Below are 27,804 nucleotides of genomic sequence, written 5' to 3' on the forward strand. Positions count from 1 at the left end.
AAGCAAAAATAGGTATGTAACTCAGTAACAAACATCAGCAGCTGTAGCTAGCACTCTATGAAACAGCATCCACCTCTCCAGAAGTACTTGCAAAATTTGCAATAAGTGAAGCAAAATAAGAATCATGCTTTTAATGTTCTTTGTCATATTACTGAATTATATCTCTAGATTTTTATGACATGCAAAAACCAAGAACAAATGCAGACAAATATCACTGTCCAAAATTCCCTGCTAAATCAAAGACAATTACCTCCCTCAATAGCTATTAAAGGCAGATAGTTTAATCATTGGAGAAGCAATCTAGTGCATAGGAGTCCAGAGATGTAGGCTTAACTCACGGCTCTGCTACTGACCTGCTATATGACCTTGGGCAAGTCTCTTCACATTTCAGCGCCTCTTTGTGTCCCTATTAACCTTTGTGCGTCTCAGCTATTTAGAATGTAACCCCTCTGACGCAGAACAGTCTCTCACTACATGTTTTTACAATACCAGCACAACAAGGTCACCATCTTGGTTGAGACCTCTAAGTGCTACAGTAATCCAAATAAATAAGAACAATATATTCAATTATTCAGAATCTCACTTAGATTTATTCAATTTTTCCATAACATCTGGATAGCTGAGACATAACCACAGATTAAAATGTGCATCCTACATCCTTTTAATTTTTATGTCTCACCTGCTGTTTGTGTAACTGAAATTTGTATTGATTTTCATACAGCAAAGAACACCTAACTCACTGCCTAAAACAGAAACAATGGAATGAGCCATTGGTATCCAAGTTATTCAGAACACATAGAAAATAAATCATTAGCCTGAAAGGAGAAACAAGAAGGTCCACCCAGTATAAAGTTTTGACTCAGCAAAGCACTTAAGCATGTCCTTAAGTTTAAGCATGAGTAGTCCCACTGAAGCTCTTAAGTAAGCTTAAATAAGGAATTGGAGCTTTTCAGAGTTCAGAGAATATTCTGCAGAAGATATGAAACAATTATAACACAATCATGAATATAGGTACATTAATACACATTTTGTGAAACTGCAATATGAACAGATCCCCAAAGAAAGGAAGACAAATATGTCTTCCTTTAAAAACTGGTGATTAAACAATGGATGTTTCATGATACTAACCATGCTCTCCAACAAGCACACACCACATCTTCATATGCAGTTCAATGAGTATTTCAAATAAATGCATTTGCTTTCTCTACTTAACCAGTACTTTGAAAGCATTTAGATGCAGAAAAAAATTAGCACAGATATTACTATCCATAACATGCCTTCTTCAAAAATATTTTTCAGTCATGGTACATTTTTCACAAATTCTGTCTCTATTTTTAAGAAATATTCAACCTAAGTTAAACGAAGTAAAATATAAGCTATAAGCAGAACCTAGAAATAAACGCAGAAGCTTGAAGTCAACGAACAACAAATATCATAAGATTTGGTTACTTAAGCAAGCTTGTAAAATGGAATGCACATTGACAGGAATCATTTTTCTTTTCTTGATTCAGATATAGATACTTGAGTATGCTCATCTTCAATTCATGCTGTTTAATTTTAACTCTTTGGAAACAAAAGCAAACAAAATATGAAAACATTAAGCACTCCCAACTGAAAATTGTTACACAAGCACCAGTAGTAGAAAATAATTTCAATTAAAAATGTATTGACCACAAAGGAAGCAATAAACAGTCATTCTGGCAATGCAAGTTCTGTAAATCCACTAAAATTCTACCCAAAGAAAATATTCAAGCCTATGTAGGTATTGATTTATCAAAAAACATGTCATGAATAACGGTATAATAATAATAATCATTACTAAAAATAAAGAAAATAAAAGAACATCCCATATGTGGCTTAATAGCCACCTTCTCCAGAAAACTGAGAGTTCTAGGAAAAATAGCCAGAGTCTTCTGTCTTCCCAGCCTCATAAATTTTTACTGTCCAAACTCAAGCTTGGGGTACATAATTTTTATTTTTCACAAAAGGTATCTTGTTCATAATTATGGCACGAAGGTAGGATGAGACAATGGTAAAATTGTTGAGTAGGTTGGAATCTTTACAACTTCTTACCACTATAAAGGGACTATTAACTGAAAAAACATTACATAAGCCATTTGTCTTGAATATGTAAAGATTGTAGCAAGCATAAATGCTAGTGAAAAACAAGAAAAAAAAGACATCAAGAGCTCATGCAATAAAAGGAATGTCCTTAAAAATCTTTTTTCCTCCTGGGTATTTAAACATAGTTAAAATTTGGAAGATGCAGTTTCTTCAGCAAGGAGCTCAGTTACCATAACTGATACACATTACCAGCTTTAGAATTCTAATTGTGTTTAATACACTTTCATGTTGCATCAAAGTACAAAATCAATACCATTTGTCCAGCAAACAGGAAAAATGGAATCTATAAACTGCTCTTATTGAGTAATTAAACACCTATTATTGTCATGAGTGGTGAAACAATGAATTTGATAAGACAAATTTTTGCGACAAAACACTGCAGTGATTAATACCTCCCTACGTATTAAATAAAAATGACTGCCTTTTGTGCAGTACTGCTGGCAGAAGAACAGGAATGAGAGAAGTAGTTGCCAGTGCCACAATAACAGGCTAACCTTGAACTGAACTCCTTTCCTCAAGAAATTAAATGCTGTAGCAGGACTTTAAATCCCTCCACTTAGAGCTCATTTGTGTTTCACGTAACCTGCAGTTCCTGAAGAGAACTCATTATCTTCAAAAGGAGAATCCTTTTATAATTTCTTTACAAATGTGTATATTGTTTCTGCAAAAAGTATTTCATATCAGAAAAGGGATAAGAGTATTAGCAGTGTAAGCGAGGCAAAAAGACTCGTATCATTAAGACACCATTTCTGCTTCCTGGGAATTCAAACGCCAACTACAGTGGTAGGGGAAAACGAATGAGAATGAGGTTAAAGAAAATGTACCTTTACAGGAAAATTTTAATCTGTTAGATTGATGCTAAACTGCCTTGGTCTTTCTGCTGGTATATGCTGTATTTCTATGTATAGACCTCCCTCCCCCAGTGCCCCTCCTGTAGCTTTGGCTTCCTATTTTTCTTTTCACTTAGAATGATGCACTAGGAACAACTATAGAGTACAAAAGATGAATCTATGGATGTGACACTTGTAAAGGGTAACCCTATTTCACAAGTGAGATGGGACAAAAAAGAAAGAAAAAAGGCCACAGAAGCAATAACTGCTCACTGAATTACCATTAAATTGTAAGATTTACAATCCAATGTACAGTAAGTGCATATCTAATGGAGTTTGTCCTCTAAAAGAATATAAAGTAGATCTTTGCAGCATATGATGTATGCAGGTTATTTTTTTTAAAACGGGACACACAAAAAACAGATGTGCACATAAATTCCAGAATTTTTATACATATTAGAATTGAGCCAAAGCCAACATTAAATATGATAAATACAATATGATTAGTAGGATCTAGCTTTGTACTTTCAAAACATGCTCACATTCTACAAAGAGAGATAAAAGATAACTCTAACACAGCCAGTCAATACTGCTTTCACAGATATCATTGGTAAAAGCAGATCACATATTATAAATTCTGTTTATTGCTCTGATCTACTGGAATTCAATTAAATGACTTTTTGTAGAGGGTGGCAAAGCAGCTGCTGACCATTTCCAACATATTCTAAACAAAATATCTGGACAGAAGTTTCATATCATTATTTATTACAGCCTTAAATTTCCAACAATATTTATTTTCATATAATGAATGTAGTGTTAATAAGGCTCATTTACAGCACTATTATTTGTAACATGTTTGTCAGTAATTTCACTGCTCCTATTCATACAAGAATAACTGTTGAGTATCTTAAGTTTAGAAATAAGCAAGGCATGTCAAACAATTATTGAAATAGAAGCAGACTTTTACATGAAATACCAGACATATTGCTATTATACAATAATACAAGGGTATCAATAATCACATATTTTACAGGATGACTCTGGTAAATTAAATTCTAGCTGTAATGAAACCCAAAACTATCAAAGAGACAAAGGAACTTTTGGCTGGGTAAGCCATTCAAATAGCAACAAGGCATGTAATGTTCTGCTCTCTTAATATAAGTTTTATTTTTCTTAGCTAGAGACTTCAATTTTCCAAAAATGGCATTAAAACTTTCATTCTCCTACCAAGGAAGTTTGCCTACCACACAAATTTTACCATTATCTGGCTTTTATTTCAGAGTATTAAAAAGCAGCGCAGAAGATCAGCAATGATAGCCTTGTTCTCTTCAACCTTAGTGAATCAAGTTCACTGGAGGTGAAGCAGTGGAATTATCGGTACAAGTGGCTGTGTCATCAAAGCTTTCTGAGAGGTAGTGTATGGAAATACCTAAACAAACAGAAGCATAAAAGCTGTCTGTATATGAAAGGGCTCTCCCAAGGCTTTTCATTAAAACAATACCAATTGCAGTTTCACGATGCAGCATTATATTATGTGAGAAATATAAAATCTTGACATTTTTCTAAATGTGAATGGGTTAAAGAACCTCTCCACGCTACAGTGAGCCTGAGAATTTCCAGCAGCTGATGAAGACCAGTTGACCACCTGATACTTTTTCAGCAGGGTGATAAAATTAAAGGATTGCTTTGATTTGCTTGAAGGATTACTTTCTATAGTTAATTGTTTAAAGTGCACAGTCTTACAAAAGGGAAAAATATCAAGAAGGTTAATGTAGAGTGAGCTAATTGCAAGCTGATTACATTGTGCAAAGCAAGAGATATTACCTGTGTTACATACCATCACAAGGGCGAGCCTATTCTACCCTGCTGCTGCAGCAAACAAGCTGATTTGCTAACAAAGTGGTCAGCTCGGGCACTTGCACAGCATCTCAGTAGGTCCACAGGCGACTGCTTCACATGCAGAGAATCTCAAGCTCCATTTTCCAATCTGATTACACGGCTCCTTATTCCAGCAGCCTTAAACCTTCATGGCAGTTTACCAACATTTTCATCACTTTTTCTTTTACAAATCAAAAGAACTGATAAGCTCTCAGGTACCCAGGATTTCATAGTCGATGGCTGGCAGACAGCCAGCTTCCCTCACAGCACAACTGTTCCGTGCCACAATGCAAAATGCACGCTGAATTTAACAGATAGCACAAAACTATTAGAATTCTGCAGTACGTACAAGCAGGCAGCATGTTTCTGTCTCTGCAGATGTTAACAGTTCTGTTCAGTCACATTTATAACATGCCTAGACCCAAAGAGATGTACTTAAAAAGAAAAAAAAAAAAAGAAAATAAAAACCAGAACAAATGAAGACATAGCACTGTCACTAAGTCAATCGCACTACAAAGTGTGCACCCAAGTTACTTCATTGCAGTGCTTCCAAATTAGCACAAACTAGAGACAATGCTAAAATCATTTGAAAAAAAAATTAAGAAAAAGGAAAACAAATCTTTACATAAAATGAAACTGTTTGACATAAACTGAAACATTATTTTAACAGTAAAACAAATGCCAAAAAAAAGAGACACTATTGTGTATTTTTGGCATGTGAAACGCTTACATAAAGCATTAAAATAGCCACAAGGCATACCTGGGTTTCCTTACTCTGTGGCTCAAAAACATCACTTGAACCATGAAGGAACAAAAATGTGATTCATACTGGTAAATGCAAAACATCTCTGTAAAGTGCTTATTCTGAGGTATATCATGTCATGTCTAAAAAGCTAAGGTAGGAAAAAAATAAACAGGAAAAAATATAAACATATACATGTAAATTCATATATATATAAAGAAAATAACAGAATTCAATGACAACTAGAGGAAAATATTATCTTACAAATCTTAAGGATTCCAACAAAAAGAAATCCAATAAAAAAGCAATGAAGAAGGAAACTTCCTTATTTTTGGTTGAAGAAAAAGAACATTAATATTAAACCATCAAGTTTTTACTTATTGCTATTGAGGCTGGCTCAAAAATTGACTATCCACGTATTATTCGCATAATGTCCAAAACAGCCTATATGGAACTAATGTAACACAAAGTTAATAGTGTAGAAAAAATTATCCCATGTTCCCCCAAACAAAACTTTTTTTTTTTTAATCAAGTGGATCAAATTGAAATCTGGAGAAATACGAGCCATTAAGTATTCTTAAAAGAAGAAACACAATTCTGCATATCACCACTTTTATTGTAAGGGAATGGGGGTGGAAATGTGGAGGGTAAGACAGTAAGTTATGGAAGGAGGGGGAAAAAAAAAGTACAACTAAGCTGGTGCAATGGCTCAGTACTCCAGATCACCAGTGCATTGACCCTCTGTATCTCTGAGTCATTAGCTGGAATCCCAGCTCTGCCTTCAGGAGTAGGGATTTGAACTCGCACACCGATGCGGTGCGATTCGGGATCTTGAGCGTGCCAGACAGAGGGGTCATTCTCCTTGGTGCGGAGGAGGCCGGCGGCCCCCGGGGAGGGCAGGGCTGGATGAGTGACTGTCGCCCGGCACAGGCAGTGGACATGCTGCTGACTCAGGCAGGGACACTGACAGGCACCGCTGCTTCTCCCCATCACTCCTGGATGGAATGGTTTTAGGCCACTGGCGCTGGCAGGTACATGCAAAATTCAGGGGCAAATTATCCACATCTCCTCACTTGCCTCTGTGCATGCACACACGTGTTTTTGTATGTGTGCATCTCTGTGTGGAGCTATACTAATGTTTACACGTATTTATGGAGACATACTGAAACAGGCTAAACTGGCTGCTCTGCAGCCATACATAGTGCTCATCACTGCCAAAATATTCCTTCACCAATTCTTCTCCTTAATATAGCTACAATGTACCTATTTATGTACACACAGAAGCTGCATATGTGTATCCCACACACACCCCAATCACATACACGTAACACCGAGTGCAATTAGCATTACCTTTAAAATAAGTCTCTAATTTACATAAAAATTTCCTCTGTGATAAAATACAAACCACATTTTAACCAGCTTCTAATATCAACACATTATTCCCATGAATGATTCCTAGTAAACTGTTTATTACAACTGTAAGGTTTGAGAGGGTTTTCTGCTTGCAGATGCAGGTTGTAGGGTTGCCTTTTTTTCTCCCATCCCCTCCTTTTTTTCCCCCTCTGATTTATTGGATGGTGAGCAAACCCACTTAAACTATAGTTGTCCATATGAATCACTAATTTTCATGTTTCTAATTAAAATGTAAACAGTGTAATGAAGACATCAAGTTTTTAGGCAAATGTCTCTTCCAGTGCCACTTGGGGTATGGTAATTACTGAAGCAGATCTATGGATGCTCCCGAATCCTCTACAAGTCCAGATTAAAAGCATTACTGCTAAACCTTGCTTTTTACACCAGGGAATTGTGTTCTCTAACCTATTCCCAGTTTGCTTACAGATGCATATCTGTACAAGCCTTTATAACTAGTCATTAAATAAATAAATAAATATAAATTTATCACATAACTGGAACAGTTTGTGGGGGAAAAACTGTGATTTCATTAAAAATAAAATTTGATTTCACTTCACAGACTACACATAACTAGCATAATAAAAGCTGTGCTGAAAACTTATCATCTTAGTGCTTCCTTCAGAAAAAGAAAAATAGATTAGGCATTACTAAAAGAATTTTTTAAAAAGCAAAATTATATTTCAAGCTTGTATTAAAATTCTTATTGTCCCAAAATGCTTGTTTCACAGTCAATTAATTTAGGAACATATTATTCAGGAAAACATTACTAAAAAAGAAATCTATTCACTGAGGAAAAAATGTAAATGGCCATTGCAAATACAAAATGCTTGATGTGCAACTGAAAATCTTTTGTCATATTTATTCCAGCCTTTATGTCTATATCTGAAATTTGTCAGATTTTATCCTAAAGCAAATGACCTCTCCTACATTTACCGAAGGAATACAAGTTCTCTCCGACTTACAATTGTTAATTGAGCCTGTCTGCTACAGCTTCTCTTTCCTTTCCAAATAAGCCAGGATACTTGTTTTACATATTTACTGCCAAGCACTTGAATAGTCCTCTATTTTATTACAAAACTGGTTTTCCCCCTCACCCCCCACAACTCCTTCTGGAAGATTTTTTTTTTTAATGTACAGCAAATAGTTAAAGCTGCAATCCAATAAAGCATCTAAAATGCTTAGTACAAGAAGAGGTTTTTCTCCCTCCCTTCATGGACTCAAGCCCATATTCTGAGTGGTATAGCCAATTTTCATATTATTTTTACATAAATGCTAGACAAGCATGTCTGCATTGCTAACCTGGATCATGAAGATGAGAGTGCACAGAATGTACGTGTGCATATGTGCACGTGCATAAACATTTTAGTGGGTGGTCCACCATTTCAGTTCTGTTTTACTAGTAAAGTACTGTATACAAATATGTGAATATTTCCCAGTAGAAAAATATATATATAGGATTTCAGATTACATAAAATCATAAAGCATCTTGTCTCTCAAATCATAAATGTGTTAGCAGAATAAAACAAAACAATGCTCTATTTAGGCATTTCCTTTAAATGTATTATTCCAGAAAAATCATACTTAATTAGATAAACAGCTTTATAACACAGTACTCTTGAAAATGATGGGAGGTTGCAAGTGAAAACACTACTCTCATTTAGCTCTGTGGTTTAAAAAACAAAAAAATATTACCCTTATACATGCTAAACATTTTTTCTTTTTTTTCTTTATTATGGATGGAGACAATGGGGAAATCTTATATCTTCACTACAGTACCAAGGCCATACTAATCAGGTGTAATTTTTAATAAACACTGACTGTTTGGTGCTCATTCGAGGTATTTCATTAGGAGGTTATTCATTTAAAATAAATGTTTCAACTACATCAAGCTGTAACCTTTCTTGAGATGTAAATGAATGGTTTAAATGAGAAGATTAATAAAGAAGGGATGTTCCAATTCCAAGCATGGCATGCTATGTATTTTTAAATTTGTCTATGCCAGATGCTGTCAGTCAGAACAAAAAACTGTCCAAGCAGACAATCTGTGCGTCTGAATGTTGATCATGTTGGAAAGTAAAGGGGGAGGGGGGAGAGAGTGTGTCAAGGATTCATGGTCCTTCATCTTTGCAGTAGAGCAAACACGTCTCTCAGTATAACGACAGACAGCTGCTTCCACTTTCTAATGTGCCCTAACTTAGATCACTGAAAGAATTGTCAGCACTCAGAGAAACACACAAAGATAACACAGCCAGCTGCCATGAAGGGGGAAACAGCACAGCTCAGAAGAAATGGGATTTGTTCCATTTGCATGATGCTGGCTCCCTTGGGCCCCTTTCTTTCAAATCCAAAGCACAAAAGACAACACTTAACATATTTGCTTAAAGATGACAACCTCATGTTGATTTCATTTGGATGTAACAGTGTCAGGATTACAGATATAAGAATATATTATATCTGTAACGGAGACTGACAAATGTATCCATCAGTGAAACTGTCTGATTCATCTGCTTATACAGCCATTTTACCATCCCAAGGGTGCCATCTAAGTAGTAACTTTAGAAGACTGAAGGTCTAATTTTATTACACCACATTTCAACCTACTAAACAATATTATTTCTAAAATAGATCATTTTTATTGGAAGTCTCCCTGATGAAAAATCCAGTAGACACCAGAGAATTTATGAACTGTATGGGTCCTTTGAACTCAATATACTGCCCATTTTAAGCAACTTTCTTTACACACAATCACAACCTAAACTCAAATAATTGAAATTTAATTAAAACCACATATAATAATGGTGCCTATTTTAATATTACAACATAGTCTGTAGTTATTTGAATGTCTTCTGATTGGCAGTCCATCACTTTTCAGAATGCTTCTTTTTACACTTCTGTATCTATAAAAGTTTCTCCAATAGAAAACCTATAATTAATTATTTTTCTTCAATATACCTTGACCAGATATACAACCTAATTTTTCGTTGAGGTTTTCATTGGGCACTCCAAAAGTCACATGGAAATAACTGAAAGCCAAACACATTCCTCATAGTATTGCACTCAGCTGCAGAAACAGAAAACCAAACTGAAGGGTAGAGATTTGCAAGATTGCCTGTCAGCCCAGTTTTATGTACCAGCCTCTTTTTTTAATCCGATGAAACAATTAGGCTGTGGTCAGATTCCCTCTAGTTTCAAATGCATTACACTGAACTGTCTGATGGCACAAGTACCCCCCACCATCCCAACACCACCAAATGACTCTGCATAATGCTCCCTACGTTAACTGCTTTGTCTAGAGGAACTCCAAACCGCTTGTTGCTATCTGCTGCCACCAAGAACTGCACTGTAATTCACTAGATTGAAGTTGTTTTGTAAAGTGGAGTTAACTGCTGTACGTGGAATTTCAGCACAGCAGATGGTTACCAATCATTATTTTCAATTTGTTTAGTTTCAAGCATTGGGCTGTTTGGCAGGAGCAGTAAGCAGGACAGGAATGGAGACGGCAGTGAGGTTAGATGCACCGGCTTGCAGTGCAAGTCATGCTAGATGGCATAGCATTAAAAGGAGGGGAAAAAAAGTCTTTGCTCAGAACTGCAGCAAAGCTAAACAAAAAAAAATTTATAACAGGAATGGATAAAACCAGATTTTATATACAATAATAGAGAAAAAAAAAAAAGTGAAGAACACAACAATTGAAAGAGGACCAATCTATCATTCTCTGTTCCAGAGTTACCTTACATTTTAAATATTGGAAATGGACTTGAAAGTTTCCAAAGGTAAATTGTCTCTATCCACAATTTGCCATCATTCAAATTTGAATCATACTCTACTATAAGTTGTTCAGTTGTTGAACTGGAAATGGAAAAGGAACCATTTATGGACAAGTGCACATGACGAGAAATTAAGCTGTAAATATCTGGGCTGGGCCATTATTGTAGTCAAGAAACATCTGGGGCTGAAGCTGAAGCTAGGCCCCACTCCTGTGTTCATGTAATTGCTCGGATGATTTATAACTTAGCGTCTATTAAAAATGATTTAAAGAGAGATTTGAAGCCTGAATTTTAAAATCAAGGTGGCTTTGCTCATGCTTTCATTTGTTCAGGAGTGGAAAAAAAGTCCTTTGCTGCTCTCTCCCTTGTCCTATGTTTAAGGGGTACAATGTTCCACCACAAGGACAAAATTCACATTTTTCTAAATTCAGACAAAAGACATGACACATACACTTCCAGCAACTGAAGTCAGAGATCTGTCTTTTACTTTACATTGGACTTGCTTGGTGCTTTAATATTCCCCATGAAAATTGACTTTGAATTATTTTCCCAATAAAATTTTCTTTTTTTGTTTTAAATCCTATAAACTGTATCAATACATTCACATCATATTCATTTGTTCCTGCTATTTTGAACCATCCAAGACTCAGTTAGCTCTGCCTGCCAACACAATGCCACAGGTGATATGGGCAGAGCCTCTCCATCAGGCATCCTGCTGGCACCCAGGCACTGTGTCCCTTATGGGGACAATTATGGCTCTAGGACTTGCTTGCTTCCCCCCACTAACTTCAGTACAGCCTGATTTTGTTTTGGCTTTCAGAACAAGCTGTAAAAGCCATGGACTTGACAGGGTGGAAGAGAAAGGCTGAGGATATTTGGGTTTGGAGGACAAAAGTAAGGGATATACTTGGATGATACCAATCCTCTATCAGCAGTTAGCAAAAAAAGAATGCTCCCTCTCAGGCAGAACAGCAGGACCAGTGTCTGATGGTAAACAACTATGTCATTAAAAAACTTGGTTATTTAAGACTGAACAGATACCCTAACTATATTTTCAACCTATTTCCATGACAGCAGAAGCTTATTCTGAGAGTACACCTAACCCTGCAGAGAACAGGTTTGTAAAGGAGTTGACCATGATACCCTCCAAGTGTTACACCTTCTTTTTTCGTTGAGGTTTCAGTATGTTGGAGAGTTTTACTGCAGAGCTCCACCCCACAGCGTGGAATGAAGAACCAAGTTTGCAAATCTGGGTGTGTGCCAAGGCTGAAGTGACACACTAGTGACTGTCTCAGCCCCCTGGGAAAAAGTGGATTAGATGAATCACAAAACAATGTCACAGTTATTTCTCCAGTAAGTTAACTGTCTGTTGGTCACAGGTGATGAAGACATAAAAGTTTGACGTAGCACTTCCACAGATTGTACTCTGTCTTGGAAATTTTTCCCCTGCATCACCATAAACTGTCATTATCCTCAGACTAACAAAAACTCTTTGACATTTTAAATCAATGAAAAATTTTGGAAAAGGGATTGCTTCAAATTTGCAACATACTACCTAAATTTTCCAAACTCTTCACAGGATGTTGTCAAACTTCCCCAATAAAATTTGGTCTAGTACCACCTATAAAGCAGACTACTTCATAAACCAAACAACTTTTATTTTAATTACTTTTGAAGAAAAGGTTAGGAAATGGGAACCGAATATAGCAAGGTGACCTACAAAATAAACAAGATCACAATCTTCCTCCATTTTTATGTTGCGCAGAAACTTAGAAACCCAACAATGATGTAAAGCTTTACTGCTCATCATTACATCTGTAGCTAAAATGCTGTATTTGTGCCATTTTTCAAGCAGAAATTGCTCAGCTTATACCACTACTGATAAAAGTTGTCTATGTGGTTAATGACACTCTGCAATAAATTTTTCTTCAATATGCGTTTCTCTCTAAACATAAAGTCTTAGAACAAAATTAAACTATGGATTGGAGGATGTCTTTATTCCTGGTGTCAAATCCAGGAATACTTGTTTTTTTTATTCTACGTGAGGACATCTAAGGAAAATTCAAAGCAGACCACCAGATTAATTTGAATTATTGAAGACCTGATTGCTAATAGTGATATACTAAAGTAGAGAATCACAGTGAACTGGAGAACAAGTATGACTTCACATAAATATCAACATTAGTAACATTAACCTATAGGAGAATAAAAAGCTGTAATATGGCATCTCACAATAGAAAAGGGTTAAGCAATTGAATCTATGCAACTGGAGCAGAACTAACTGGGTTTAATCCCACCTGGATTATTTATTATCCAGATTTTAGTACATAAGGAATTTTAGTACCTATTTGTGGAAGTCCCAAATGCTCTGCACTGTGGTCTTTACTACAGCAAAGAGTAGTGTATACCTAAAGAAATGTTTGTACCAGGTGAAGAAATATCTGCAAGTCAGCAATATAATGGATTTGAGTCTACTTTAATAAAGATCACCACCAGGGGAAAAAAAAAAAAAAGAAAGGCAAATACAGAAACATTTCCCAGATTAAAGAAGGAAAAAGGAAATCACTTACTGTAGCAAAACTCCAGGAAAATGAGGAATACAGAGTTTTTTTTTAATGCAACATAAGTGGAATTCTCTTTGTAGGTGCCAGCATTAGAACTTTGTGCAGATGACTGTGTGGGTGAGGGTCTGGCAGAGGAGATTACTGCTGTGCCCTCTAGAGGCTGGATGTCTAGCCAAGGAACTGTTCAGCAGCTACTAAAATACAGTGGAAGCTACCAGAACTAGATCTGTAAGTACAGCCTCTTGGTCTTACCCTGCCACTGTGAAACTTCTGTATTTGAAATGCAGTAAATAGAAAAATTTAAACACAGAAAACTTCTATTCTGCATGGTTTTACTGCTGTCTCTGCCATATTTTATGTGCTCTAATACACTTTAAGCATTAATACAGCAAACCAAACCTCTAAAGGATTTCTGTCAAGTATAAATACATGCATAAACACAATATATAATTGAAAAAGTCTTTGCTTAACGAGCTCATGAGTGCTTTGGCACAGTGTATAAAATGTTGATTTAAAATTTTGAGATGATACAGCATTCCCATAGTTGAACTTTGGAATCAACATAAGAAAACAAAATCTATTCAACATCAATTCAGTAAGTTACTCTTACTATAACATAGAGACATACCCCCAAATAACAACAATGAATTTTTTTAATCACCAGAGTACTCATGAAGTGTGGATTTTTTTAAAGGCAAAAACATCTCAGGGTAAAACGAGAGTCAAATTTTGTATTGGCAGTAAGTAAAAAGTCCTAATATACCTAGTCAATCATACACTAGTTGAAACACAGTCCACAGAGCTCTTAATAGCTCAGCCCAACAAAGATATCACCAAGTGGAATTTGGTGGACAAATGCAAATGGATAGACTTTTTCCTTAAATCATACATTATTTTTTATCCTTATTATCTTACTACTGACAGCAAGTAAGTCTTATTACAGCTAACTAGGAAACGTTCTTGCCTGAAATCCAGCATTGAACTACCCACACCATTTCAGAAACCATACACTAGTAAATGATTTTACAACATAACAGCAATCCCTTCTGAAAATAGTTATCCTACAAGAAATACTTATATATATACAAGGTTCCACTTCCTTTCGTGCCTTCTTACCACATAATGAACACTTTAATAGCTATGCAGTCAGTTTTTTGTTTAAAAATTTAGAAAACATCCCAATTTGATACCAGGGTTTTTTTTTCTGTTTGATATAGTAAAAAACACCAGAAGAAAAATATTTATTTTCTCCTCTAAAAGCATAGTTAAATGATAAGTTAATATCCTTCATGAAAACTTCATTACTGTAACTACACAATACCTACTTATACTTAATTTTCTTGTAGAAATTACATCATACAATGTGGCATATAATGAGTTCTGAGTGGGGGTAGGAGAGAACCAGTTGTTAACTATGACTAAAATGACCAGTTTTCCAGTGCAGTTGTCTTCTAATTAAATTAAGTGTGAGGCACGGTCATTGAGATGTGCTATAATGACTTGCTTGGAAGTTTTTTTCCCTTTCACTTTTTTTTTCTTTTTCATTTTGCTTATTAGAATACCTTACACCTTTCAACATTAGAAGAGCGTAGCAGGAGGGAAGAGAAAAAATGCTTTTGGCAGATGCCATGCCAAGACACGTATTACTCACCTTCCTTCCACCCACAGTCAGGAACGCAGCTCATCTATTTCTTAGCTCCTTCCAATAACTCAAACACTCAGTATTACCCCTCAATTGCTATTTCAAAAAGACAAGCCTCTTAATGACAAAGTAGGCTGCCATTTTATTAGCAGCAAAATAAATACAGCTGTAGTGCTCAACGCTGCATCAAGCTAAAGTGATGCCTGTATTTACTCTCAGCTGTTAGGGATTACACCCAAAACCAGTTCTGTTACAGAATAGCTTCCAGCTGAGTATCTGACAATGCCAGTACTGTACCCAGGAGATGAGATCCAGAGAGCCCGGCACCCCAGAAGCATGTTAAGCAGGCACAAGTTTCTCCTCACTTTATGTTTAATATTTTCTATAAGATCTGACTTAGAGAAGAAATAACTTATTATATCAGGGGTGCTTATCTTTATAATAAACTACTACAGGTTACCTGGTAGAGGACACAACAGATATTAAAGTGATTATAGCCTTGCTCTTAGTCAGAATATAGAATTACATATGTGTTGTTAGTGATGTCAGTAAAACCATGCAGAATGGCAGTTTTCTGTGTTTTATAAGCTCACAATTTTTCAGTTTACTACATTTCAAATACAAAAGAGTTTCACAGTGGCAGAGTAAGACCAAGAAGCCGGGAACGAAGAGGGGGGTGCTGGGGGATGTGGGTAGGCAGAGAGAAGAGAGCATGGAATGACTTTGAAAAGCCAGGAAGGAAAGATTCTATTTCTCTGCAATGGGTTTGTATCAGCCAGGCTTAAATAATAGTATTGCAAATTAAGGCCCAGGGGAATTTGGAGCATACAAGTAAGCTTTTGTTCTCCAAACCCCAAAAGGTATGTGGGAGATTTGGGGGTTTGTTTCCATTTAAATGGCATATGTATTTCTAAACAATAAGTTAAACCTTTTTGCTCTTTTTATTGTACAGCTTTGCTGAGTCAGTGCCTGTTAGGAAAGATGCTATTCCCAACCAATGTAGCAACAACTCTTTCAAGTAACAATTATCTGTTACTGTACTTAGCACTTTCATTTACTTGCCTTCAGAACTTCTGAACAAGGAAGAAAGCAACATATTATTGTAATAAACCTCACAGGGAGTGGGGGAGGAGGATGGGAGGTGGGGGAAGCAACAGATTGGAAAAGTGCGGGTAAAAGTCATTTGAAGGGATGCAAGCTTTCCAGTGTAAACAGAGAAGCTAATTAGTATGTTGTGATTTTAAAACATATTCTGTTATCAGAAAGCAAAATAGAAATCCGTACTAAAAACCAAAAATCTTCTGAAGTCTTTAAAGCGGGTGGACAAAAACGTAGGCACACACAGTCAATACACCTCCACTGCCCCCACCCTGCACATAGGTACAGATACAAAATTGGGTTAGTTTTCTGTAAACAGGCTTAGCTCCTGTAAATATATCTCAGGATTTTAGGTGTACTTTTTCATACTGTAAGGTTTCTATACAAAACCAGTTTAATCTAAGTGCCTCTGATTATTATTAGAAACTCATTATTTGAGGACATCTATCTTTACAGTAACTATGCAGCATTAAGGAGCACAATGCCCATAATTGTTTAAAAAAGCTGTGAGGGGGAGGGGGAAAGGAGAAGGATCAGGAGGAGGGAGAAGATAGTTAAGGAAGATTTTGCAATTAGAATAGCATCATCTATTCTGTATTTTGTTACTTGGAATATCTACACAGTAACAAATAGTTTAAAGTTTCCTCTGAGCAAAATCACAAATGAATCATCCCTTATACCTTTATTAATGCATGTATTTTTGTCCTGATGAATTTAAAATGTTTTTACAACCACCAAGAAAAAGCAAAAGCTCTGTTTCCTCTATCATACAGCATTAATTCCTCAAGAGGGAGACTGGAACATTTAAGAAGTACAAATAAAGCTAATGCCTACCAATTTCTGGGGAAATTCCTTTTAACACCTAGCTCCTAAAATTTGTTGCACACCTGCATATCCAAAGTCAATAGAAATTCCAGGGACTCAGTGCTTCTGATAACCAAGCACCCAAAAGTGGAATTACACTTTCTGAGATGCAATACTATTTGTGATGTTATCTCAGCCACTCAGACCCTTCAAGCTCAAACTGCAGCTGTTGTAATGCTCTGAAAAAGGAAGGAATTTTAGTCCAAAAAGGACTTGCCTGTCATGAATGAAAGTAGTGAATTCTACAATTTCTAAGCAGATGACATCCTAGGGAAGTGGGGGTGGGGTGGTGTTTGCTAATTACTCAATAACAAAACATCTTTCCTTAATTATTGCTGAAAATTATTACTCCAAATAAATACAAGTGTCAATTTGTTATTCTGTACCGTGTGGATAACATATTATAACTGAATTATAACTGAATATTTCTAAGTAGTGAAAACTTTAAAAATGTCACGCATTAAGGCACTGTTTATTCACAGTCTCTATACGCACACGGTGAGATTTCTTTTACCTACAGCTCATAGTGAGATATATTTTACCTATATCTAACTTTAAAAAACAAAGACTTCTGATATTTACTGAACCATGTGTTTCAACAAATATGTTCTCTGCATATTAAGGTGTGCCTTTGATATGACTGCCACACTGACAAATGCTAGGGGCCAAATAATGACAAGTGCCTCATACGTAGGGTTTACTGACATTAATCTGAATAACACTGCTTGATGGGATGACCACGGTTACCCATCATGGTTCATGTTACCACTAAATTTTTTTAAACTGAAAGTGGAAAAATAAATCAGTGTTGTAGTACAAAGAATGCCTATGCAGGACAGGAGTAAGATATACAATGAATGAAAGTCAAAGCACAAAATGAAAATCGATGATTAAGAAAGGTTAATTGCAGCATGAACAATTTCCAAAATATACTTATTACTGCTTTTATTGAAGGGAAAGAGCAAGAAATAAAAAAAATTATCAGAAATTCTATGAACATATGAAAAATTATTATTTTTTTAAATTAAATATCTGCTTATTTATTGTATGCTCAATACAGTACCACTATAGTTATGAAGTTAATATAAAGCCTTATGATATAAAGACCTAACATCAGTAAACACAAAACCACTTAATTTTGTAAATCAAGTGTTCATTTAGTTGAAGAGCTAATAAATTTATTTTCTTCCATATTAAAAATAACTGAATGTTGATGGTTTAAATTTGATTATGCTTAAACCCAACAGTTTTCTGACTGGAGATAACCAGTTCACAAATTATCACAGGTGACTTTAAGTCTATATTTTTATAAAAAACAACACAGACTATTTTAATTTTAATTTCTCTACTTTAATAATGCAGATGACTCATCTATTAAGCTTAAAGATCTCCAGCAAACTCCATATGTATATTAAATAAAACAATTTCATAGAATGCAAAACAAATTAATAAAAACATTTTCCAAACTGAGTTTTCATATGGCCACATTGCACTGTTATTTTAGAGCTGCAAGGGGAAACAGAATTGTATCCACATACTAAGAGTATATTTCTGCAATACTGTATCTAGTCATGTGGTCCACAAATGCCAACAACAAGGGACTGAAAATAGGATCAATTCTTTTCTTTCTCAGAAACAATCTTGTAAGCATCTGAGTTCCCAAAGACATAAAAGAATAGTTACTTTTCTGAGATCTTTTGATATTGCTCTTCATGGTGGAGCTATCCACAAGTGATGGGAAAGATCTCTTTTGAAAATAAATGGTGCTCCTTCAAATGTGTTCAGAAACATCTTTGCTGTTCCTTTCTCTGTTTCTCAAGTTTAACTTGAAAAGGATGCCTGATTTTTTAAAATTTGGTTTAGGTATCACAATGGGACACCTAATATCAGTCGGTGCTTGCAAACCTTATTCTTCCAGCATGGAATCTAGCTGTTTCTTTCTCTGTGTCAACACAGGAGGCTGAAGTAATCAGATAGGTCTAAAGAACACAGAGGATGTTAACCTGCACTTTCTCAGAATCTGTGATGAGTAGGTTCATACTTTCAACATGACCACACTGAGCCATAAGGCATATAAATAGCTACTTTCACCTAAAAGCACAGCTATCACAGCAGTTTGTACAGTAGGGCTATGAGTTCATAATATTTTAAATGAGAATATTGATACTATTGTTATGGATTAATAATTTCTGCATATCATTTTATCATTCCAATCCACCCTCTGCCATTATTCAGTAACATAAAGTAATTTTTGGCTCTTTCCCTCACCATGTCTCCAGCAGACAAGCACACAAAATCAGTTGTACTGTCTAGGAATATCTTTGCAACACTACAGTTTTAAGTTTTATTAAGTGATAATTCAAGCTCACTGTAGAAATGCTTTTTTATTAATGACTTGCTTGTATGCTAGAATGGACGAGACAAAAAGGCAAAAACATCTCGGACGAAAATAGAGATGTTACTTCCAACATATTAAAAGGCAAACAGTTGTTATTCTAAATCAGGTAAAAAAAAAAAAAAAACCAAAACATCTTAAATAAAAACATAAAGATACATTCCTGCCACAAGCCCCTGTGACCCACCAGGTTCAGCCCTTTCTCCCATCTCCTCTCAATATTCATTTACAAATTCCCTTCTGATTAGTAGGAGTTACACAAACATTCCTTCATGTGTCCCTTAAGCATTTTACCACACTGAAGAAGAGAAACAAAAACTTCAATTGTGACCTGTATCAGAAAATCATTCATTCAGATCCTGCTCAATTAAATGTGAGACTGCTACCTTAGTTCATGAAGTTTGGCCACAGTATGCTCTTACTGCTAAAGTATTAATGCAAATAAGATACACATTACTCAAACAAATTTATCATCACCAATCTATAACCAGAATGACACATGCGTACATTCCAAAATATCATACAAAATAAACTGTGGCAAACATTTTCATACACTGAGCTGTTCATCTACAGAAGGTGAGCAACATACTTTAACAAAGAGTACAGAACAGTTTAAAAGTAGAACACAGAAAGGTTAAAAATGGACAACAGAAAGTCTGGGTAATACATGATTTCAAGGACTCTGGAACAAAATGTACTTACATCACCAAAATTTGTAATCACATCAAAATAATCTCAGCATTTTGTCCACATACCTTTCAGGGTATTTGAAATTTAACTAGCAATATGCTAGGAGTAGCTACACTATAAAAGAACTGAGAAAAGAGTTTCTCAGTTACAGTTAAATAATGACTAGTAATTACTATTTCAGTATTTCATGGCATATCAGACTACACACTTAATAGACTATTATAGAAAAAAAAATTTAAAAATCAGCCAGTGGCATAACAGTCATCTGTAACTACATTATTTTTAATTACAGCTAAGATACATGAAACTTTTTCCCCTCTGCAGAAAAATGACTTAAAGAACAAAGTTTTAGTCCATTATTCAAATAATGTATGGTTGTTCTTTCTATTGTACAAATACAATAGCTTTTGTAGTAAGGAGTGTTGCTTATATGATTAAAGAGATAGTTGAGTGTTATGATATGTTTGACAGGTACCGTTCGAAGCACTATCGGAACAGACACACAATACTGTTATTAACATTCTGTGTGTGCCGATACCTCATAGCAACAGAGCTCAGCAAAACGAAAGCAGACTCCACATTTTCATCACTGCAGACATCTCCGTACGCCCTTAATCAGTGGTGCTTTCTGCAGATTACACTTTTTTGTATTCATCCCATTCTCAAACTGACCTGTCAAAGCCCGATCTCACCCCCAGTTTCTCAAGATTTCGGTAACCAAGACTGACCAGCTATTTTTCTTTCCATTTTCCCTCACTTGTCACACAGTAGGGCCAACCCCAACAGGTATTTAGAAGTAACAGTAGTGAAGTCCACTTGTGCTTAGTAGATTGCTGCAAATACAAATTATCTTCCAAGAAATATAAAATATATATGTATTCTCTTTAACATGCCCATCAAGGGGATGGCAGGTACAATTATTAAAGGTCTGAAAGACTTAGGTTTCCTTTGACCTCCATTACACCTCCAGTGTAGGATTCTCTGCTCCTTGAAGGGTAAGACTGTATTTGTCGAACCTACAGCAACATCTGGCAAGTGGTTGTCTCTGTTTTTCTCTATTAGCTACCATTCTTTAAAGGAATACAGTTTCATCCGTTTCATTAAGGGAGATCTATATGTTGTTTTGATTGAGAGATTTCTTTTTTTTCTTTTCTTTTGTTTTTTTAAGAAAAAATAGAAATTGAATGATCTTAAGGAATTTTCTTTATACTCGCATTTCTCACACACTCTATAAAAATATCATTGACATAGGGTGAAAAGGTCGCATACCTCACCGAAATGGAGCCAAGTACTCCCGTAAGGTTTTTCACCTGGAAAATATCCCTGTAACTAATTCTATGTATTGGATTTTTTTAATTATTATTTTAGCAACAACCACAAAAAAAAAAACCTCTGGGCCTTTTCCCAGCTGAGAGTTCCCTGAAGTCATCTTTCCCATAAGGAAGATAAGTTTTCACTTAGAGGATAGCATCTCTAGCAGCAAGATTTTAATACTCTGCAACAATATCAGGGATACGCAATCCTGAATTTACGGCTCTTCAAATTGCTTTTATAGCTATACTATTCATTTCGGATCAGATGCTTATCTAAAATTCCATACATCCATAATATCTAATTTAAAACAGCTTCCAATGAGTCAAAGAACAGTACTGGGAAAAAAAAAAAAAAAGACAAGCCACCACAACCAAAACAGACAACAAACAAAAAAGCCACTGTGGTCCAGATTCTGGAAACTGTAAATTATTTTATCTTTTTAAAGCTAAATACTTTTTACACCAGTTAAGGATTGGGCCCAATAGGTACAATTCCACTTCAAACTTCATTTTTTTTAACCTCCATAATACCGCTTCTCATCTGATCTGTTAGTGAGATGAGAATTTCTAATTAGCTTATTCCAAATTATTTTTACAGTTATTTTTATGTCTTATCAATAACTGAGAAGGAAAAAAAAGTGCTGATTTATCAAATAATCAAGCTTTATGGACATATGATATTCCTCAATACTTCAGAAATGTCTGCAGAACAATTTCCTCCAATCATAAGATCAATGAATCAATGTAAAACCCCAGTAATTAAATTTATCAACTTGGTATCAATACATCCAGCACTTTATGAAAGTATTGTGTGAAGTTTTTTCTGTTAACGGATATATTGATTGAGGGCAAAGAGCCAAATATTTCTATTATTAGATCTGGGGATGCAAGATCAAAACTCAGTCTGTCATAAACAACATAGAAGTGTTTCATATAGGTAGATCTCATGCTGATTTTGTACCATTAAACCCACTCCAACAAGCAGATAAGCCTATTAATTGATGATTAGGACTACAGAAAGATCAGTCATTATATTCAATGCTTCTTGTATGCATTCAATGAATAACCTTATTGACAGGAACCATACAGAATAATTCTCCTCTAGGAATTATATTTTAAAAAGAAACTGAGCATCTAAACAATAGCAGATTCCAAACCTTGTTCATTCAGCATAAAATAGCCTTATTAAATTTTGAAACTAAAGCTTTGTATTTTGAAAGAGATTCTCTCTCCATTGTATATAACAGTTATTAATAGAGAGGTGAAAAATAAAGCCCAAAGATGACACATCTCATAAGAGCCATAATAGAAACAAAACCAAGAAAACAAAAACACCATCCAAGTGTTATACAGTTCAATTTTTAAAGGGCTAGTATACAAACTATTCTGGAATATATTTTTAGTTGCTATCCCTTACTACATACACATAAGCAAGTAAGGCACAAAAGTTCATCATGTGCCATTTTTCAATTATAAGAAATAAAAATAGTAGGACTTTTTATATCAAGAAAATAAAGCACAAAAATCTTTGGCTATGCTTAACTATAAAAAAGCTTAAAGAACAGGTAATGACATAAGGCCAGTCATTTTTTCCCATTAACTGTATGATGAAAATATCAATAACAATGCAATCTTAATATTTCTAAAATGCTGCTACAATAAGCAAACATTCCTGTACTTGCACAATGTTGTAATACATAAAAACAATTTGAGCTAATAGTGAAGGTATTGACGGGAGGAAATAACAACAAAACCTCCAAACCCACCAGATTCATGTAGGAGTCACATCCTGTTACAAACATCAAACAACAATGAGGCTTTATTACCATGCTATGATTCCTTCATTTCAAACATGATTAATTAGCAACTATAACACTCACCAAACTCCCACCACGCTGCTGTTTGCTGCCTATTTTCAAATGGGTCTCTATCAAGTATTCATAAGCAGTGTTAGTCTCATTTACGACACTGAAGAAAAGAAGTCAAAGCATCTTGCTTTAAGGAAGATTTCACTCATACCCTAGCCAAAAAAAAAAAGAGCACAGAAAAGAAAACAGAAACCCAACAACCAAACACCAAACCCTTGTTTCTTCAAAGGGATTCCTCTATATTCCAAACACAAACTTTATGCAAAATGAAAAACTTTTTAGTGAAGTTGCTAAACAATTTAGATGGTTGAAAATAGAGAAAGATAAAACATCAGTTTTAGATTTTGTTTTGGTCCTTTTTTTTTTTACTTGAAATCTTAACTTTACATTCAATTTGAAATACACTGCTCCTGTTGAGAATGAAAGCATGGTTCATGTGCTAAAAATGGATAGAAAAAGAGAATCAGAAGGGGAAGAGACTTAGCAGTACTCTTAATATGTTTTAAGCTGTGCTAACAGATACCTTCAAATGTACCTTAATTGCAATAAACATGACTTTGGCAGTAAAAGAAACTTTGCTTCACAGGGTAGAGAGGTGGAAACTGAGATTACAAATAGAAGAAGAAGAAACAAGACTGAGAGGAGAGGAAAAAAATTGCCTTCTCAAGCAGAACTCTATAAATACCATCAGAAAGACAACAAAAAAAGGTTCCATTTCGAAGCAACAGATGTATTCCTAAGCAAGAAAATATCCCCGACGAAATAATGCAGAGAGTCATACAGACAGGATTTTTAGAAGCCTGAAAAGAAATTGCCTGTGTGGCAAAGCTAAAGTTTCCGTGAGAAAATAAAAACAAGATAGAAGATCCAATACCTCCTTAGTTTACCAGCTTTTATATCAGAGATACTTGATGATTTTGTCACGCCCAAAGCAGAGCAATTTTTAAGTGCTAATCAGTCCTACTCTCTCCAGCTTTCTCAATTTTATAAATTTGGCATCAAAAACATCAAAGCAGCTTCCACTTCGGACCTAACTTTTAGAGGATCAATGTGACAAGTCACTGCTTGATAGATGTTTCTCTTGATAAACGACTTGTTCAAAAGAGACATTGTAGCTTTCATTTCCTGACCACAACACACTTTTAATTTGCAACAGCAGAGCTGCTCGAGTGTGACTAGTTCCCACTTCCCAGTCTTTCAGGACTGTGGCACTGTCAGGCCACATGCACAGGCAAAACAAAAACTCAAAAAGAGATGAATTTGCAGAAAGAATTTTAGCAAAACTTTTCCTCAAACAGGAACCTGATTATATTTGATTTCTCCTAACAGTGGGGTCTTAAACACCCCCTCCCAATCACCCTCAATCCTTAGCATTTTAAGGGAAGCAAGGAAAGAGAGAAGTCATATCGAAAATATATACTTAAGCACCATAGAATATATATAGCTGCCTAATAGTATCATGTTTATTATACATACATATAGTACTGCTACTATAATTATTATTATTATCTGGGAATTGCATTTAACAGTCCAAACCGTCCACACCATCCAATTTCAGCTCTCAGCATACTGTCCGATTCCCGATTTAAAATTTATAAATGTAATATCCTCCTCATCACAAGCAGCAGTCCAATCTGCTCTGAATATATATTACAGCTTTAACATCACAGAGGGAAATCTCCCATCTGGCAATCACATTTGCTCCAACAGCTCTAGGAAAAAAAAAAAAAATGTTCCGCTCTCGCTTGCTTGCTCTTCTCCTTAAAACATTTCTCAGAGCAAATTATGTGCATCTAAAATAAACAGTTGCCTTATTGATTGTTCCAGAGTCAACAAGTTCTAAATGCAAAATGCAATCAGATCATTTCCATCACATAGCACCTGGGATATGTTTAGCAATACAGTCACCTACAACACCAAAATAGGAGTGTACATTGTGCAACTGTCTCTCAATTTCTTTCTTGCATTCAGATATGTTATTACGAGAGATCATCAGCCACACACGGCAGACCTCCCCCTTATCCCAAACACACACACGCGCACACACACATATGCACACACTCTCTCTCTCTCTCCTAGGGTCTCTCTCCATGCTTACTTGTTACTATCACACACAATTAAAAGTGAACATAAAAGTGAACCCCTTTTTGGTTGCACAAAACAGACTAATAGTCACTTTTGTTGTTACTTCCTTAGCCTTAACTGCATACCTAGAGATGCATCGACTGCACCACAAGGAGCTCTATTGAAATTCCCCATGCTCCATTTTATCTCACTTTTTTGGAGGAAGGGGCAATGTGGGGGTCTGGAGAGTGACCATTAAAATAAAGCCAGTTTCAGCACCTGATTATTTCATTCTGTTAAGCATTGAGAGCAGAGCAGTGTGAACCAGACACTTGTAAACTGAGCATAAAATACTCCTTATTAAATCACATTAAGCATTCGGCCACAACAGTAATTTTGTTTGTTTACATGCAAAACATTCCCTCACCCCACATCAGTTAGAATCTCTAGCAGCTGATTACGCTGAAAGTAAGAGAGGGAAAAGCAGCTGGAGTTTAAATAACTACTAAAAAAATACCAGTTTGCAAAAGGAAAAGATGCATTTTAGGCATGTATGTATGAGCACATAGATGTGTAGGTGTATATATTCATTGCTACACGTTTTTGCCCTCTCCACTCACCGAGTTTTACTAATTTACATACCATTGGAGTTCAGTGGTGTGTATAGTGCACTGCTGGTAACATGCAACTTCAGGTTTTACAACTGAGATCAATACAATGGACAAAACTAATGTCATAATTGAAGCAGAAACGATAAACACATGATACCAAGAGATAAAAAACGCTTATATACACACGAGAAAATATACTATTAAACATTAGGTATTTATTACAAAATATTTGCATGCAGACTCCTCAGTGCATTATCATGCTATTTAAATTTGTCTTTGCTATTTAGATGCAAAGGAAGTAGATCCCAAAACGGACATACCATAAACACTGGTGCTACTGATCATTTCTTGCTGGCAGCACAAAAAGCTGAATTGGATTTTTCACAAGCAGGAATTCCAAAGGTTGCTTTTCATTAAAGCCACTTTTCCTCTCAGCTATCAAATGTCACTGCCTTGAAACGTGGGCCCTTTCGTCAGGTATTCATTTAACCTACATGCATATAATTAAGTGGGAAAGCAACATCAACAAAAAGGGGATCTCAGATCACAAGAGAAGAAAGAAAGGGGGGAAAAAAAGCACATGACCAGGAATGCAAGTCCATGTCAATTTCACTCACTCCCATTGAAACTAACAAGAGCTCCAGGGAGGATAGTAATAGGATCAGTGGATTGTATATACCATTAAATTATACATCTTTCTCTCCCTCCTGAGCCAACAATACGCCCACCACGCTGTACCCCCTCCAAGATGATGTGCTTACATTTTACTGCAACAGCTCCTCTGACATATTCGTGCCCCCCCCCTTCAGCCAAGACACAGCAATTTAAACCTAACTTTTGTTCTGCGAGATTCTCATTTGCACTTATTTGGTCAGAAGTTAGTTGCCTCAATGTCCAGACCCGCGTTACCTGCAGTTTATTATTTTCAAAGCAACTTAAAAATAAATCCAATTAAGAGGAGGAGGAGGAGGTGGAGAGGGAGCTTACAATCGCGAACTCTTAATCTGCCTACTATTGTTGGCAATGATCAAGGAGGAAAAACCATGCACTGCGATTGTATATCTGTACTTTCCAGACTACGATCAGGCAAGCAGACCGGAGTGCTTAGTATCAGAAAACGACCGCAAATTAGGCAAAATATTTAGGGCACGAACAGGCAATTAATACGCGGCTGTGCAGGAGATCTTTAAGATTTAATAAAATTTAAAACGATGGTAGGGAGACTGGGGGGGGGGGGGAAGGGAAAAAAAATCCTCTTACCTGGAGATTTGGTACAAGAACCCGATAGGTTAGAGTAGCATCGATCCGATGTGTTTGCTGATGAATAGGGGCTCGGGTTAAGTGAAGGTGCCTATGATTTGAAATCATTCCAAGTTTTTGAAGGGAAGACTGACTGCAGCCTCTGCCATGTTGGAATTTCAAACCCAAAACAGCTGCTTTGCAAGGAGCCAGCATGCCAGCAGCTGGACGCCTGCGCAGAGCGCCGCCGAGCCAAATTCAAATCACTTTCACGCGAAGAGCCAAAGATCAGTTTTCAGAGGGGGAGCGGCGCGGGGGGCGGGGGCGCTCCGCGGTCCTGCGCGCCGGGGCTGCCGCTTCCCGCGGGGGCTGGCGGGGTGTCCGCGCCGCGGCTCCGCTCCCTCTCCCCGGGGCCGCGGGACGGGGGCAGTGGGCTCCCTCCGCGGCGGCGGCAGCGGCGGCAGCGGGGCTCCCCTCGGGCGCGGCGGCTTGGGGCCGGGGCCTAGAGGCAGCCCGCGGCCGCGGGGCAGGCGGGCGGGCTCCGGCAGCGAAGGTTTCCCCCGGCTGCGGCCGCCTTCGCTTCGGCGCGGCCGCCCCGCGTCTCCCCGCCTGGGGCCGGTGGGGCGTCCCGGCTCGACCAGCAGCGGCCTGCGCGGCCGCCCTGGTCGGCAGCTCCTGCGCCGCGTCCCCAGGCGGGCGGGC

At 36.5% G+C, this 27,804-nt stretch overlaps 1 protein-coding gene across 11 annotated transcripts in view; it reads right to left on the minus strand.

Moving 5' to 3' along the window:
* The window catches only part of FIGN (fidgetin, microtubule severing factor), a 104,543-nt gene extending 77,137 nt beyond the window's left edge, over window positions 1-27,406 (minus strand). For 4 of the 11 annotated variants that reach the window (XM_068195695.1, XM_068195692.1, XM_068195697.1 and 1 more), the window contains exons 1-2: window positions 27,124-27,262; window positions 26,184-26,353 (exon numbers count right to left, since the gene is read on the minus strand). In XM_068195695.1, the coding sequence (XP_068051796.1) occupies window positions 26,184-26,208 (25 nt within the window). In that variant the 5' untranslated portion in view covers window positions 26,209-26,353; window positions 27,124-27,262. Of the gene's footprint in view, window positions 1-16,945; window positions 17,102-26,183; window positions 26,354-27,123 lie in introns of all 11 variants that reach the window. The other 7 variants (XM_068195690.1, XM_068195696.1, XM_068195689.1 and 4 more) reach the window with 4 other exon arrangements.
* Window positions 27,407-27,804: the final 398 nt, after the last annotated feature.

Source organism: Anomalospiza imberbis, chromosome 7, assembly GCF_031753505.1.
Source record: "Anomalospiza imberbis isolate Cuckoo-Finch-1a 21T00152 chromosome 7, ASM3175350v1, whole genome shotgun sequence".
NCBI classification, from domain to species: domain Eukaryota; kingdom Metazoa; phylum Chordata; class Aves; order Passeriformes; family Viduidae; genus Anomalospiza; species Anomalospiza imberbis.